Source organism: Salmo salar, chromosome 04 (assembly GCF_965601325.2).
Source record: "Salmo salar chromosome 04, fSalSal1, whole genome shotgun sequence".
Lineage (NCBI taxonomy): Eukaryota > Metazoa > Chordata > Actinopteri > Salmoniformes > Salmonidae > Salmo > Salmo salar.
The window spans coordinates 42,126,741-42,144,327 of NC_138294.1; the positions used below are offsets into that span (position 1 = coordinate 42,126,741).

Sequence of the window (17,587 nt, forward strand, 5' to 3'; positions counted from 1 at the left end):
AGCCTACATTTGCAGCAGTACAGCCTATGCTACAGTAATAAAAGGACTAATGTGCGTTTAATTCACACATCTCCATCTGGCCTTATTTTTTTATTGTATGATCTTGATTATTAGAAAATATGATCTTTTTTTTAAATGCAGCTGCAGAGTTTTAAAACAGCCTTTCACTCCAATATCGTTGCTTTAAATCAGTGCACGCGCGAGCACTCAGTGTTTCTATCAATTCCATTCAAATTGCATCCAAAATAGATCATCCTGTTCAAGATTGATACACAGAGCTCCTCTTTCGTATAATAAATTCAATGCAGTATTAGCCTTATACTTTGCTAATGAATACTTGAATACTATAACTTTGTAGGCCGCATGTGCTGCACCAGAATTATCATGGTTTGAACGAGGTGCGTAATTCCAGTTCATATGCAGTGCATTCGGAAAGTATTCAGACCCCTTCCCTTTAGCCACATTTAGTTATTTTACAGCCTTATTAAATGATTAAATAAATGTTTTTCCTCATCAGTCTACATACAATAATCCATAATGACAAAGCAAAAACAGGATTTTAGAAATGTCAGCAAATGTATTAAAAATAAAAAAACAGAAATACCTTATTTACATACGTATTCAAACCCTTTGCTATGAGATTCGAAATTGAGCTCAGGTGCATCCTGTTTCCATTGATCATCCTTGAGGTTTGTTTCTACAACTTGATTAGAGTCCACCTGTGGTAAATGAAATTGATTTGACATGATTTGGAAAGGCACACACCTGTCTATTTAAGGTCCCACAGTTGACAGTGCATGTCACAGAAAAAAACCAAGCCATGAAATCCGAGACAGGATTTTGTCGAGGCACAGATCTGGGGAAGGATACTAAAAATGTTTTGCAGCATTAAAGGTCCTCAAGAACACAGTGTCCTCCATCATTCTTATATGTAAGAAGTTTGGAACCACCAAGACTCTTCCTAGAGCTGGCCGCCCGGCCAAACTAAGCAATCGGGGGAGAAGGGCCTTGGTCAGGGAGGGGACCAAGAACCCGATGGTCACTCTGACAGAGCTCCAGAATTCCTCTGTGGAGATGGGAGAACCTTCCAGAAGGACAACCATCTCTGCAGCACCACCAAGAATGAACTATTTGCCCTGAATGCCAAGCGTCACATCTGGAGGAAACCTGGCACCATCCCTACAGTGAATCATGGTGGTAGCAGCATCATGCTGTGGGGATGTTTTTCAGCGGCAGGGACTGGGAGACTGGTCAGAATCGAGGGAAAGATGAACGGAGCAAAGTACAGAGAGATCCTTGATGAAAACCTGCTCCAGGTCGCTCAGGACCTCAGACTGGGGTGAAGGTTCACACTCCAACAGGACAACGACCCTAAGCACACAGCCAAGACAACACAGGAGTGGCTTCAGGACAAATCTCAATGTCCTTGAGTGGCCCAGCCAGAGCCCAGACTTGAACCCGATCGAACATCTCTGGAAATACTTGAAAATAGCTGTGCAGAGACGCTCCCCATTCAACCTGACAAAGCCTGAGAGGATCTGCAGAGAAGAATGGGAAACACTCCCCAAATACAGGTGTGCCGAGCTTGTAGCGTCATACCCAAGAAGACTCGAGGCTGTAATCGCTGACAAAGGTGCTTCAACAAAGTACTGAGAAAAGGGTTTGAATACTTATGTAAATATGTTTATACATTTGCCCAAAAAAATCTAAAAAAACTGTTTTTGCTTGGTCATCATGGGGTATTGTGTGTACTGGAGATTGATTAGGGAAAAAACAATTTAATCAATTTTAGAATAAGGCTGGAATAAAAAGTGTGGAAAAAGTCAAGCGGTCTGAATACTTTCCGAATGTACTGTATGCTAACCTTACCAGCTGTCAGTGATTGCTTTCATGAACAAATTATGCATCAGCTTATCAAAGATCTTAGACTTTATATTCACCAACAAATAGCACTTCTTGAAATAATGTAGACCAACTTGGCCACCAAGGGATCATTTAAAACTGCTTGTCTTGGTCTGTAACAAGTGTAGGGTGCCAATATTACATGATGACAAGTTTACTAGCTACATAACGCTAGACAAACGTCAAAAGGCAGTCACCCCCAGAGTCAAGCATTTTTGATTTGGAAAAAAACAAATTGGTCTTCGATGCTCGATTCAAATAATGCATACAGTACCAGTCAAAAGTTGACACACCTACTCATTCCAGGGTTTCTTATTTTTACTATTTTCTACATTGTAGAATAATAGTGAAGACATCAAAACTATGAAATAACACCCTCTGGAGTGGCTTGCGGTCGGAGGCCAAGCAGTTGCCATACAAGGCAGTGATGCAACCAGTCAGGATGCTCTAGATGGTGCAGCTGTAGAAACTTTTGAGGATCTGAGGACCCATGCCAAATCTTTTCAGTCTCCTGAGAGAGGGAATAGGCTTTGTCGTGCCCTCTTCATGACTGTCTTAGTGTGTTTGGACCATGATAGATTGTTAGTGATGTGGACACCAACAAACCTGAAGCTCTCAACCTATTCCACTACAACCCCGTCGATGAGAATGGGGGAGTGCTCGGTCCTCCTTTTCCTGTAGTCCACAATCATCTCCTGTGTCTTGATCAGGTTGAGGGATAGGTTGTTGCCCTGGCACCACACAATCAGGTCTCTGACCTCATTCCTATAGGCTGTCTCATCGTTTGTCGGTGATCAGGCTTACCACTGTTGTGTCATCGGCAAACTTGATGATGGTGTTGGAGTCGTGCCTGGCCATTCAGTCATGAGTGAACAGGGAGTACAGGAGGGGATTGAGCACGCACCCGAGGGGCCCCCATGTTGAGGATCAGCGTGGCTGATGTGTTGTTCCCTACCCCTTACCACCTGGGGGCGGCCCGTCAGGAAGTCCAGGATCCAGTTGGGGCGGCCCGTGAGGAAGTCCAGGATCCAGTTGCAGAGGGAGGCATTTAGTCCCAGGGTCCTTAGCTTAGTGATTAGCTTGGAGGGCACTATGGTGTTGAACGCTGAGTCAATGAATAGCATTCTCACATAGGTGTTCCTTTTGTCTAGGTGGGAAAGGGCAGTGTGGAGTGCAATAGAGATTGCATCGTCTGTGAATCTGTAGGGGCGGTATGCAAATTGGAGTGGGTCTAGAGTTCCTGGGATAATGGTGTTGTGAGCCATGACCAGCCTTTCAAGCACTTCATGGCTACAGACGTGAGTGCTACGGGTCAGTAGCCATTTAGGCAGGTTACCTTTGTGTTCTTTTGCACAGGGACTATGGTGGTCTGCTTGAAACATGTTGGTATTACAGACTCAGTCAGGGAGAGGTTGAAAATGTCAGTGAAGACACTTGCCAGTTGGTCAGCGCATGCTCGGAGTACACGTCCTGTTAATCCGTCTGGCCCTGCGGCCTTGTGAATGTTAACCTGTCTAAAGGTCTCACATCGGCTACGCAGAGCGTGATCACACAGTCATCCGGAACAGCTGGTGCTCTCATGCATGATTCAGTGTTACTTTCCTCGAAGCAAGCATATAAGTAATTTAGCTCATCTGATAGGTTCGTGTCACTGGGCAGCTCGTGGCTGTGCTTCCCTTTGTAGTCTGTAATAGTTTGCAAGCCCTGCCACATCCAACGAGCGTCGGAGCTGGTGTAGTACGATTCAATCTTAGTCCTGTATTGACACTATGCCTGTTTGATGGTTCGTCGGAGGGCATAGCAGGATTTCTTATAGGCTTCAGGGTTAGAGTCAGACTGACCATCAGATGCAGGCCATCAGTCCAGTAAAAAAGCTCATTATTATGCTCACTAAGCTGTGCCTCACAAGTAACAAAACAAATAATCTACTACCAGTATGATCATATACCTAACATTGTGAAATATAATTTCATAATGGTCTGCAAAGAACATTGGTAGGGCAATTCAAGCATATGCAGTGATCATGTATTTGGTGTATAGCCTACTGCACAAACCTCATTGCTACAGAGCTGTTTTAACTTTTTAATTTTGCATAGGCTTACATTTTTTAAGTCACGTTTCCAAAAAGAAAATCTGAGCGGAAGATCTCGGCTTACATTTTGACTCAGAAAGTGATCTTAATATAAAATCAATGAAGGTGACTATGTAAGAGTATGTAAAAGTTGGTGGGGCAAACCACATTTTTGGGGGGGGTGCATGCCAGCAAAGCCACTACACAACACAACACTAAACAATACATTAATTGCACTATAATGGTGACAAACTGTTAGGGCCTACATAAAGCTGTCCCAACAGCACCTGTTTTGAGCCCCACATTTTTAGCTATGTACAGTGACAGAATTCAGAACATTGTCCATTCTTAGTGTAAATTGAACCTTTATTTAACTAGGCAAGTCAGTTAAGAACAAATTCTTATTTACAATGACAGCCTACCAGGGAACAGTGGGTTAACGACAGATTTTACCTTGCCAGCTCGGGGATTCGATCCAGCAACCTTTCGTTTACTGGCCCAACGCTCTAACCACCTGCTGCTCTGTACATCAAGTCAGAACAGTAGGATAAATGAAGGGGTCATATAAGCAGACAATGAAAGCTCTTACAATATTCAGTGAATGTATTTCCCTAAACAGGTTATAGGCTACATGTGCACAGTCAGAACAGTAGGCGAAATTAAGAAGGGAAAATATACCAAATTATTAGGGTGAAGCACATGGGCTACTAACAGCTTACTTCACAACATACACTTAGTATTACTTTCTTAGCTACAGTATACATATCTCCCTGGCATATTACTTAATTTATGCAGCAGCATACAAGACATTTTTGGACTCACCTTGTTGTGCTGTGCTCACTTGAACAGGAAGGTGGTGCGGCGGTCCCTCGTGGGCAAATTTTGTCATCAAAGTCTGGCGTTTTCTGGATTTATGGTGTTTTCAAGACAACTAGGAACTTTTTTTCCCCCAAGGTCGAATCATGATGACGTCAGTGATCTTCAGGTCGTAGTTCTAGAAAGAGGCCAGAGCTCCCGACTTCAAAACGTATTTTCCCAGTCAGAGGTCATTTTTTCCTCGGTTCCCAGTTATCTTGAACTCACCGAAGTCAGATTTCCCAGTTCTGAGCGCGACAGAAATCATGCTGGATTGACAGCATGGCCGATGTTTAATGTTTTTCATTTTTAAGCTTGGAAAAGAGACCCTTAAACCCAGATTTGGGACCACACAGCCACTCCACTGAATAGCAGGCTAGTGATTGCTATGCAATTCTTGCAGTTAGCCACCGATTCATTCGAAACCACTCATTGTTGAATTTGCAATTTTCAACTTGTGTAATGTTTATGTCCAACGACTGATGAGCACCGATACGTTTTATCTATCATTTCTCTTCATTATTTCTCTTCATATGGCATGAATTAAAAAGGATTTGCTAGTAGATTGTCAACTTGATTCATGATGACTGCTAGCTAAGATTTTGAAAGTATGATGTTGACATGATCAGTCCAATGAAAGCTACTGTAGACATAACGTGATTTGACGTCCTATCCACAAAACAAATGATCTACTACCAGTGTGATCAAATACCTAACATTGTAAAATATAATTTCATAATGGTCTGAGAAGAACATTGGCAGGGCAATTCAAGCATAGCCAATATGCAGTGATCCAATGACCTTCAGTTTTCTTGGATGGGCACTTCTGTAACTCTATGGCAGCACCCAAGGTGCTTGAATTTTCGAGCTCTACCCTTAGATTTGGCGGTGACGTAGTGTCCCCATGAGTGACAGAACACTGAGCCAATCATGGTGCAACTAGAGAGCATTACCAACCCCTATGCTCCGTATTTTCCGCTGGCTGCCCAACCGCCACAGAAAGCACTGAGCTAGGCTGAAACACCTGCATTTTGGAGCTGCCTTACTCAAGAAAGCAAAAAAAAGAGACCATATTTGTATGCAGCTTTAACTCATTTACAATTTTTTTTTTTTTTTACATTGTTTGCAAACTGATGTGTGACATATTAATGCCAAAATCACAGACAAAACAGACAACCCCCCCCAAAATGTTTTGGTAAAAATGTGGGGCTCCCCTACCTGCCCTGAATGACAGGTCGCCACTGTACAAACAGAAGCAAATAAATGTGTGTGTGTGTGTGTTGAACAACACTGTGTGTACATAACATACACACACACACACACACACACACACACACACACACACACACACACACACACACACACACACACACACACACACACACACACACACACACACACACACACACACACACACACACACACACACACACTGGGGGGAGGGACTCCCAGTGTTAATACAAATACTTTATTAAAGGGTTTGAAAAGGTAGAAAAGGTTATCAGCAGTGTAATTAATACCAGAGACAAAATACCTCCTTTCTCTCCTCCCACTGTCAACAACCACAGGCTTACTGATGGTACAGCAACTAATATTGCAAATAAACATGGGACCAGTTTCCCAGCCCTATAGATAAAACCTATACTCCTGGACTAAGCCATTGTTTACCTGTCAGTTTGATTGAGAACTAGTCCTCATTTGCAATTATTAGCCTGAGCATTTATAAATGAGGATTCTCCGTGGAACATGCTTTGATCCTAGGAGTAATCCTTGTATAACATCGCACATCCACAAATGAAGCCCACAACTGTACAGTATATCAGCGACTCAATCAACTGTATACAGAGCAAATAGTCAACAAAAAACATCCCAGACGGCAATAGATGTGTTTTTGTGTGACACTAGGTAGTGTCACTTATGCAAGGCATACACGAAACAATTGCGCCTCGTTTTTGTCGTCCCAGATCAATGAAGGAGGCCCAGTTGATGGCTATTCCGTTCTCCAGACCCGTCGGATGTCATGATCATTTTAGACGTGCATCTTGTAGTATGAGCAGTGCTACGACGCGATTGGATAATGACTACAGCCAATAGTCCAATGACCAAAACAATGACGGCGAAGATGAAAGCAACAACACGTAGGTTGTCACTAGTTACCACAGCTACAAAGTCAACATTGGCTATGTCTTAAAAACAAATATTTGGGGTCTTAATTTAAGGTTAGGCTTGGTAATAAGGTTAGCAGTGTGGTTAAGGTTAGGTTTAAGTTCTGATTTTAAGAAGATAAATTGTAGACATGCTTCAAAGAGTGGATTTTAAGGGTGCAGGAGTTGGGGGAAGTGGCTAGGGACTATATGAAAACGGGATAGATGTAAACGCCCGAATACCCAAAAGAGGCTTAAATGCTCATATGATGATTTAAAGACAACGATAAGGTATTCGAAGCAATCCGCAGTCTAAAAAAGTTCACAGCAAAACGAAAAGTTCAATTGTAAAACCTAGTCCCTACTCAACAGTCTACCGTCTTGTCAGCTCCTGTCAATCATTACTTCCTTTCGTTTGTGGCGTCGTCATCGGTTACCATGGTTACCATTAGTACTATTTTCATGGTTAGAATACGAAACAAGAACAAAGCCTAGTAGCTCTCTCTCTGGTCTCCCAAAGAGACAGATCAAAAGACATACTAGTAAACCATGTTACATCCACATATCCCTGTGTCTGTCTGTCTGTGTTAAAACAAACCATTCAAGTCTGGGTTGATACAATGAATGCAACAATGACTAACCAGTAGGGTTTGGATGGAAGAGGACAAGGGTAAATCTAAATGTTTCAATCATTCCCATCATCACATTTCCCCAAGGTTTCATTCACCACATATTAGTTGAAATAAGGACAGAGCTCTTAATATTCAATAGACATTTTTTGGGGATCAATACCAGACTCATATGCATAAACATAGGTTTGACAGACAATGTGAACAGTCCAGAGTTAGGGTTCATACTGAAAACAGCATCTTTATTAGTTCCGATGCAGCAATACAAAAACGCAGACAAGCTTCCTGACTGGCTCTGCGAAATGCTAGTTCGGCTGCCTCTCGCCACAACCCACTGATCACCAGGGTGGCAAGGGGCGGGTCTGCACAGCCAAAGGAACGTTACATAACAACCCGCCAACCGATCGGACCCTTTCGTCAGCATCTCCTAATCTTTCTAAAATATTTTCCTTTAAAAATCAAAGCGAAAAAATTAAGTACAGCATACCCTATCGCATGTTATTCAAAGGAAAAGAAAAGGAGAAAGGTTGTCTGACAAACAATTTCTCCATTAGGTCCATGTCCTATAACTCCGTCTGTCAGCGGTTTGTTTCAAGTGTTTGGTGTCAACTCTCTACCTGCCTGACAGTGTTAATATCCTTACTAAATAAAATACTGGATGATGTGGCTGGCAAACAAAAAAAAGACTGGGGAAAGAGTGAGTGATAGACTGAAGAAGAGATGTGCCGGGAGAAAATCATGGCTAGATACACAGTAGCTAGAAACAGATTCCAATGGGACACAAGAAGTGGGTAAGGAGGGTTAGCTAGTGGGCTAGGAGGAGAGGAAGCTAAGGAGGAGAGGAATCTGAAAGGCATGGGTCCATTTTGAGAGGGCAGGCAGGCGTGCGGATGGATGGATGGATGAGTTGATGAGAGCGAGTGGTATCTTCGGAAGGAGTGGGATAAGGGGGGATACAGTGCCCCCCCCAACCCGTTCTATCGGTCCATCTCGTCCAGAAGGGGTGTTGCGTCTCCAGCGATGGACATTGGGGTGCTCTCGATCATGGGGCTGGGGGAAGGCCGTGGGGTCATCCTGGGGGTCTTCTGCTTCTTCCTCTCCGCCTCCTTGTCCTGGAGCCACTGCTCCGCCATCTTGGCCCAGTCCACCGCCGTGCTGCCGCTCGACCTGCAGGGGGAGACAGAGTAGAAGGTGGGGTTAAGTACAGGGCAGCTTGGATGGTTGTAGTGTTTTAGAGGGCTGGGTTAGTTATAAAGCAGCTTGGATGATGTAGTGTTCTATAAGGCTGGGTTAGGTACAGGGCAGATGGTTTACGACGTCAATGTGCAAGTAGTTTTAGAACAGTTTACGACATGGCGTACGAATGTAAAAGGTGGTCCCGGCGATGCGATATAGGAAGATACAAATATAGTGCCGGTAATATGAGTTAGATCTTATGACCTGGTTGAGCTAGAAACAAGCCGGTTTCGCTGTAGTAATGGTGCAACCATGACGCTAATGAATCTGCACAGGCTTGTTTCTCTAGGGCACTTGGAAACAATGGTACAGTGAAGCCTTATCATTAGTACAACTATTATATGCAAGATATTTTTCATAGTCGCACAGCACTCCCCAAAATAAAACTCCTGGTCACACAGCTAAATATTTTTGTCGCACTTTAGAACCCTGGTTACATTTCAGCATGCAAAGTTTGGACCTTCTTGATATCTGGGTGCATGACATGAGTCGGGATATTTTGGTTCTCAGAGAACTAAAATGTCTCGATCCCGCATAAGGATATTGACAGTGCTAATTACAACATCTTCAGGTGTGACAGACCAAACAGGGCTATATATTTGAGATCAACTCGTGGCATCATGTTCTCTAAATATACCTATCCCCAAGTGTTTTTTTTGCTTTTGGTTATAGATGTCATCATAAGCAAAAATGAGCATTTTTCTGTGGTGGGGCTGATTTGCTTGATCCTTTCTTGCTGCAGCTTTCTGCTCCTCTAATTGTGGAATCATTGACACATTTTTAAGCTGACAATTATCTCGGGTGCCATCTGTAGGGTCTGGAAGCATGTGCCCCCTCTCCACAAAGGTGGTGACCGCTCTGACATGAATATTTACTGCCCGATCTCACTCAGATTAGATATTTTCTAGCTTCAAATGTGTCCATCCTTTCTAGCTTCAAATGTGTCCATCGGTCTGGTTTCAGGCCAAGTCACTATATCTGCTGCTTCTTGGTGATAAATGACATAGTAAATTGCATGGACAAAAGGCAGCATTGTGCTGCCCTTTTCATAGACCTGTTGATGGCTTTCGACACTGTTGACCATTCCTTATTAATTCGTAGACTGTCTGAAATTGGCCTGGGTCAGGCTACCTGCAATTGGTTTGAAAACTACCTGACATACAAGACAATGTGTTTATTCTGATGGTGTTGTCAGATGTCCCCCAAGGGCAGAATTTGGGCCCTGTACTTTTTACTATCTATATAAACAACATTGGTTCATCTGTAAGAAATTGTAGCCTCCAATTGTATGCAGACGATACGGTTGTGTATTCTGTTGCCCCTTTCGTTGACAAGGCTCTTTCAGAACTACAATCTGCCCTTTTTGCCTTGCAGAAAGACTTTGTTGAACCGAAATTGGTACTTAATACATGTAAAACTAAGCATATATTATTTTCCAAAAACACTTAAAAATGTATCTGACGATTTATGAATAAGTACATTGGATGGTGCCCACACTGATTGTGTCCCCGCTTCTAAATATCTGGGTGTCTGGGATGACAAAAAGCCATCTTTCAAAAAGTAAATTGATGAGTTAGTTAACCTGTTAAACTCGAGTGGTTGTTAAATCAAGTACCGGGTCCAGCGACTTTGGGGACACCCCCCCACACAATTCTTTGGTCCAAAAAAGAGAAAGGGACATATCATTTGAAAGCTACCTTCCATGTTTTTTTGGAAATCGAACTCAAATCTTACTGCTGGCAATGTCATACAAAGGCCATAAATCATGTCCTGTGGTCATATTCATAGAGTATGGCAAAATAGGCATGGAAATGGTCATTGTAAAGCAATGCATTTCTTTCTCCATCTACAGTGAGGGAAAAAAGTATTTGATCCCCTGCTGATTTTGTACATTTGCCCACTGACAAAGAAATTATCAGTCTATAATTTTAATGGTAGGTTTATTTGAACAGTGAGAGACAGAATAACAACAAAAATCCAGAAAAACATATGTCAAAAATTGTATAATTTTTTTTTGCATTTCAATGAGGGAAATGAGTATTTGACCCCCTCTCAATCAGAAGATTTCTGGCTGCTTGGCGATGGTCTTGTAGCCCATTCTAGCCTTGTGTAGGTCTACTATCTTGTCCCTGACATCCTTGGAGAGCTCTTTGGTCTTGGCCATGGTGGAGAGTTTGGAATCTGATTGCTTCTGTGGACAGGTGTCTTTTATACAGGTAACGAGCTGAGATTAGGAACACACTCTTAAAGGCAGTGCTCCTAATCAAAGAGCTCTCCAAGGATGTCAGGGACAAGATTGTAGACCTACACAAGGCTGGAATGGGCTACAAGACCATCGCCAAGCAGCTTGGTGAGAAAGTGACAACAGTTGCTGCGATTATTCGCAAATGGAAGAAACACAAAAGAACTGTCAATCTCTCTCGGTCTGCAAGATCTCACCTCGTGGAGTTGCAATGATTATGAGAACGGTGAGGAATCAGCCCAGAACTACACGGGAGGATCTTGTCAATGTTCTCAAGCCAGCTGGGACCATAGTCACCAAGAAAACAATTGGTAACACACTACGCCGAGATGGACTGAAAACCTGCAGCGCCCGCAAGGTCCCCCTGCTCAAGAAAGCACATATACATGCCCGTCTGAAGTTTGTAAAACATCTGAATGACTCAGAGGACAACTGGGTGAAAGTGTTGTTGTCAGATGAGACCAAAATGGAGCTCTTTGGCATCAACTCAACTCGCCGTGTTTGGAGGAGGAATGCTGCCTATGACCCCAAGAACACCATCCCCACCGTCAAACATGGAGGTGGAAACATTATGCTTTGGGGGTGTTTTTCTGCTAAAGGGACAGGACAACTTCACCGCATCAAAGGGACGATGGACGGGGCCATGTACCGTCAAATCTTGGGTGAGAACCTCCTCCCTCAGCCAGGGCACTGAAAATGAGTCGTGGATGGGTATTCCAGCATGACAATGACCCAAAACACACAGCCAAGGCAACAAAGGAGTGGCTCAAGAAGAAACACATTAAGGTCCTGGAGTGGCCTAGCCAGTCTCCAGACCTTAATCCCATAGAAAATCTGTGGAGGGAGCTGAAGGTTTGAGTTACCAAACGTCAGCCTCGAAACCTTAATGACTTAAAGATCTGCAAAGAGGAGTGGGACAAAATCCCTCCTGAGATGTGTGCAAACCTGGTGGCCAACTACAAGAAACGTCTGACCTCTGTGATTACCAACAAGGGTTTTACCACCAAGTACTAAGTCATGTTTTGCAGAGGGGTCAAATACTTATTTCCCTCATTAAAATGCAAATCATTTTATAACATTTTTGACATGCGTTTTTCTGGATTTTTTTGTTGTTATTCTGTCTCTCACTGTTCAAATAAACCTACCATTAAAATTATAGACAGATCATTTCTTTGTCAGTGGGCAAATGTACAAAATCAGCAGGGGATCAAATACTTTTTTCCCCTCACTGTACATTACCTTGTATGCATCCTCCACATGCACTGTTGATCTAGCTCAGTGTTTCTCAACCCTGGTCCTCGAGTACCCCCAACCAATGTTCCCTCAACAACAAAAAATCCGGCACTGAGCACATTTCAGGTCTGCTAAGCGCAAACTTGAACATTGAGAAAATTCTGTGCAACTTCAGGCGCGCGTTTACTGTGAACACAGACTGTACACGCTTTAAGTTACAGTTCTAACAGTGGCCAAGTAGGCTACTTGATAATAATGTAGGCCTACCAGAGTGGCCTACCATCAAAAACAATGGCGACAAATCCCATAACATTTTAACATGTTAATAGCGGTTCTATCATTCAGGCAGCAAATGTGTGGTGTTCAAATGTAGGCCTACATTCCATGAGAATTTTGAAAATAAACATGTAGGGCTTGACATTAACCTGTTTATCCACTTGTCCTTCAGACAGGGTGACTGAAAATGTATTCAGACCCTTTGCTATGAGATTCAAAATGTTTTCCTTCGACCTACATAAAAAGGTCCCACAGTTGACAGTGTATGTCAGAGCAAAAACCCGGCCCCGAGGTCGAAGGAATAGAGATCCGAAGCAGGATTGCGTGGAGGCACAGATCTAGGGAAGGGTACCAAAACATTTCTGTAGCATTGAAGGTCTCCATGAACACAGTGGCCTCCATCATTCTTAAATGGAAGAAGTTTTGAACCACCAAGACTCTTTCCTAGTGCATTCCACCCATACAAACTGAGAAATCGGGGGAGAAGGGCCATGGTCAGTGAGGTTACCAAGAACCTGATGGTCACTCTGACAGAGCTCCAGAGTTCCTCCTTGGAGATGGGAAAACCTTCCAGAAAGACAACCATCTCTGCAGCACTCCACCAATCAGGCCTTAATGTTAGAGTGGCCAGAAGGAAGCCACTCCTCAGTAAAAGGCACATGACAACCCGCTTGGAGTTTGCCAAAAAGGCACAAAGGACTGGTCTGATGAAAACCAAGATTGAACTCTTGTCATGTCTGGAGGAAACCTGGCACCATCCCTACGGTGAAGCATGGTGGTGGCAGCATCATGCTGTGGGGATGTTTTTCAGCAGCAGGGACTGGGAGACTAGTCGGGATTGAGGGAAAGATAAAGAGCAAAGTACAGAGAGATCCTTGATGAAAACCTGCTCCAAAGGTTCACCTTCCAACAGGACAACGACCCTAAGTCCACAGCCAAGACAACGCGGGAGTGTCAGTGAAGAGAAGTTGAGAGGATCAGCAAAGAAGAATCGTAGAGAAACTCCCCAAAAGCAGGCGTGCCAAGCTTGTAGAGTCATACCAAAGACGACTCGAGGCTGTAATCGCTGCCAAAGGTGCTTCAACAAAGTACTGAGTAAAGGGTCTGAATACTTATGTAAATGTCATCAGTTTTTTATTATTTATAAATTTGCCAAAATATCAAAAACAGTTTTTGCTTTGTCATTATGGGGTATTGTGTGTAGATTGATGAGGGGGAAAACAATTCAATCCATTTTAGAATAAGGCTGTAAAGTAACAAAATATGGAAAAAGTCAAGGGGTCTGAAGATCACATGCCGTTTCCACTGTATGTACATTAATGGATAGGTAGAGACTTCAGTTCTCTCATATGTATATCATTTATCTAAGACAGAAAATGAAGGCATGGCACGTTGCACAAGACCTGCGCTTTTGAAATTCCTATGGGAATTGTTTAGAACGCCACCATATTTTATGTCACCAAATCTCTTATTCCCCAACATGGGGACAATTGTGGGGACCCTCTTGCACAAACTTCTGCCATACCTTACTTCATTGTTAACCCAGAGAAGTCCGAGTTACCAGACCCAGTCTCAGACAAACAAGCGTCTGCTAAATGAATAAAATATAAAAATAATGGCTAACTCTAGAGATCCTTTTGGTTTCCACTGAGTTGGGTAGATCTGCGTTTATTTTTATTTTTTTACACCTTACTTGTGGAATGATCTCCAGAACTCTCTAAAGTTGGATGTTTTGGTGCTGCTAGGGCAGATCATAATGGCCTTTTTACTGAGGAATGTTTGTTTTTCATGATTGTGTTTTGTAAGTTATTTTCTTAATTGCATGTTTTTAGTCCGTTCGAAATGTAAAATTGCATGATTCTGTACATGCAGGGCTCCCTTTGGCCTTGGTCTCAATGAGAAACGTTTAAATAAAGATAAACAAGAGGGGTAAAAAGTATTATAGAGGGCTGGGTTAAGTACAGGGCAGTCTGGATGTTGTAGGCTTTCCAGTTTTGATGTTGTAGTCTTTTAGAGGGCTAGGTTAGGTACACGGCAGCTTCGACGGTGCAGTGCTATCCGTGCTATCTAGCTCTCTATCAAGAGAATGGGGTGCAAAACTCCAAACCTTGAGGCTGGGGGCACATCATTTGGAATTTGGCTTAGAACACAATTTAAACTCCATCTTATACACACATGACCACACATCCAACTAAACCACACTCCCTATCTCTACTTACTTAGGCTGCTGCGGCGTGCGTCCTCTGGAAGAGGTGGAGGAGGAAGGTGTGTTGGACGAGTGTCCATGGTGACTGTTGCTGCTGCTGTGGCCCTGGTGGGCGTGCCCTTGGCTGCTCTGTGTGTGTCCGTGGGAGGACAAGGGGGTGGAGGAGGGGTACTGGGGCGTACCCATGGTCTGCTGGCTGGGGGTGGTGTACGAGTAGCTGGGGGTCATCATGGGCGTCGCCATCGGCTGCTGGGGTGTTGCAAATACCTGCAAATGAATCAATCGGTAAATCAGTCAGTCCATCAATCAACTGATATGTGGCAAACATCACTATTTCGGTTTTCATCTCTCCAATGTGATTACGGTCCATGTTTGATGATCTTTCTGCGACAACAAGCTTCTTTAGTGTCACTCAGGTGGCTGCTACACACTGGCAGTGGATGAGGCGAGGTACTTTAATTATACCCTAATATAATACAAAGCTATTGGATCATTAGGAAAATGTTTAGTGCTATAAACCCAAAACAAAAAAGAACTCACGTGATAGGCTGAGGAGTTGCCTCCCCCATCCCCGCTGCTGCCCCCAGTGTAACCATATTGGCTGGAGCCCCACTGGGCGGGCGTGGTGTTGGCATTCTGGCCCTGGCCCTGCCCTGTCACCGCGGCAATGGCACTGAACATCTGAGAGGTCATGTTCCGCGGGAGAGCGTTGACAGCTCGCGTCAGGTCTGAAAGACAGAGAGAGACCGAGAGAGAGAGAGAGAAAGAAAGAGAGAGATATGTAGGGGGAGGGCAGGAAGGAGGGATGGAGAGAGAGAGAGAACAGCCAGAAATACTGTAACTCTATAGTAGAGGTCGACCGATTATTGGAGGACCAAAAAAGAACGGATACCGATAGATATATGTAATAATGACAATATTACAACAATAGTGAATGAACAATGAACACTTATTTTAACTTACTATAATACATCAATAAAATCTATTTAGTCTCAAATAAATAATGAAATATGTTAAATTTGGTTTAAATAATGCAAAAACAAAGTGTTGGAGAAGAAAGTAAAAGTGCAATATGTGCCATGTAAAAAAGCTAATGTTTAAGTTCCTTGCTCAGAACATGAGAACATATGAAAGCTGGTGGTTCCTTTTAGCATGAGTCTTCAATATTCCCAGGTAAGACGTTTTAGGTTGTAGTTATTATAGGACTAATTCTCTCTATACCATTTGTATTTCATATAACTTTGACTATTGGATGTTCTAATAGGTACTTTAGTATTGCCAGCTTAATCTCGGGAGTTGATAGGCTTGAAGTCATAAACAGCGGAATGCTTGAAGCATTGAGAAAAGCTGCTGGTAAAGTGCTGTTTGAATGAATGCTTACGAGCCTGCTGCTGCCTACCACCGCTCAGTCAGACTGCTCTATCAAATCATAGACTTAATTATAATATAATAACACACAGAAATACGAGCCTTAGGTCATTAATATGGTCAAATCTGTAAACTACCATTTCGAAAACAAAACGTTTATTCTTTCAGTGAAATACGGAACCGTTCCATATTTTATCTAACGGGTGGCATCCATAAGTCTAAATATTGCTGTTAGATTGCACAACCTTCAATGTTATGTCATAATTACGTACAATTCTGGCAAATTAGTTTGTAACGAGCCAGGCGGCCCAAACGGCTGCATATACCCTGAATCTGTTGCATAGAATGCAAGAGAAGTGACACAATTTCCCTGGTTAAAAGAAATTCATGTTAGCAGGCAATATTAACTAAATATGCAGGTTTAAAAATATATACTTGTGTATTGATTTTAAGAAAGGCGTTGATGTTTATGGTTAGGTACACATTGGTGCAACGACAGTGCTTTTTTCGCGAATGCGCTTGTTAAATCACCCGTTTGGCGAAGTAGCCCATGATTCAATGATAAATTAACAGGTACCGCATCGATTATATGCAACGCAGGACAAGCTAGATAAACTAGTAATATCATCAACCATGTGTAGTTAACTAGTGATTATTTTAAGATTGATTGTTTTTATAAGATACGTTTAATGCTAGCTAGCACCTTACCTTGGCTCCTTGCTGCACTCGCATAACAGGTAGTCAGCCTGCCACACAGTCTCCTCATGGAGTGCAATGTAATCGGCCATGATCGGTGTCCAAAAATGCCGATTGTTATGAAAACGTGAAAATTGGCCCTAATTAAATCGGCCATTCTGATTAATCAGTCGACCTCTACTCTATAGGTTATCTTTGTTTGGATAGAACACCAAAAAAAAAATAGATTTTCAAATTCCACATTTCTGGTGTGTGTGTGTGTGTGTGTGTGTGTGTGTGTGTGTGTGTGTGTGTGTGTGTGTGTGGTGACTGACCTGCGATGTTGATGTTAGCTGGTGTAGCGTTGACAGAGGCAGGTGTCCGTGTTCGACTACTACTGCTGGGGGTGATGCCTGAAGACAAAAATACAACCAATAAAATCAAAAAGAGCACAAGTAGAGATGGGCGTTTGAAATAATGACACTATTCGAATAGTATCATGAAATGATTCGAAATACGTGTGTTTTTAACCTGTGCCTAGCCTGTGCGAGGTAGAGACGCTGCAGCGGGAGAGGGGCGGTGTATGTGAGAGCGCCCTGCATCGGGTCGGATACCCACTATGCCACACTGTTGACCCTCAAATGAAAATATTCTTTCAACCTGCGGGTCGGCTCACAATTCAGAACAATTATATTGCGGGTCTGAAAAGTTTTAAAATCAACATTTTTTTACAAACCCAGGAGCTTGTTT

General features: G+C 43.0%; 1 protein-coding gene across 2 annotated transcripts in view; it reads right to left on the reverse strand.

Moving 5' to 3' along the window:
* Positions 1 to 7,816: 7,816 nt before the first annotated feature.
* The window catches only part of LOC106602907 (SPT6 homolog, histone chaperone and transcription elongation factor), a 72,247-nt gene continuing 62,476 nt past the window's right edge, over positions 7,817 to 17,587 (reverse strand). For both annotated transcript variants that reach the window (XM_082974400.1, XM_082974399.1), the window contains exons 35-38: positions 17,173 to 17,250; positions 15,335 to 15,522; positions 14,808 to 15,061; positions 7,817 to 8,768 (exon numbers count right to left, since the gene is read on the reverse strand). In XM_082974400.1, the coding sequence (XP_082830526.1) occupies positions 8,579 to 8,768; positions 14,808 to 15,061; positions 15,335 to 15,522; positions 17,173 to 17,250 (710 nt within the window). In that variant the 3' untranslated portion in view covers positions 7,817 to 8,578. The remainder of the gene's footprint in view (positions 8,769 to 14,807; positions 15,062 to 15,334; positions 15,523 to 17,172; positions 17,251 to 17,587) is intronic.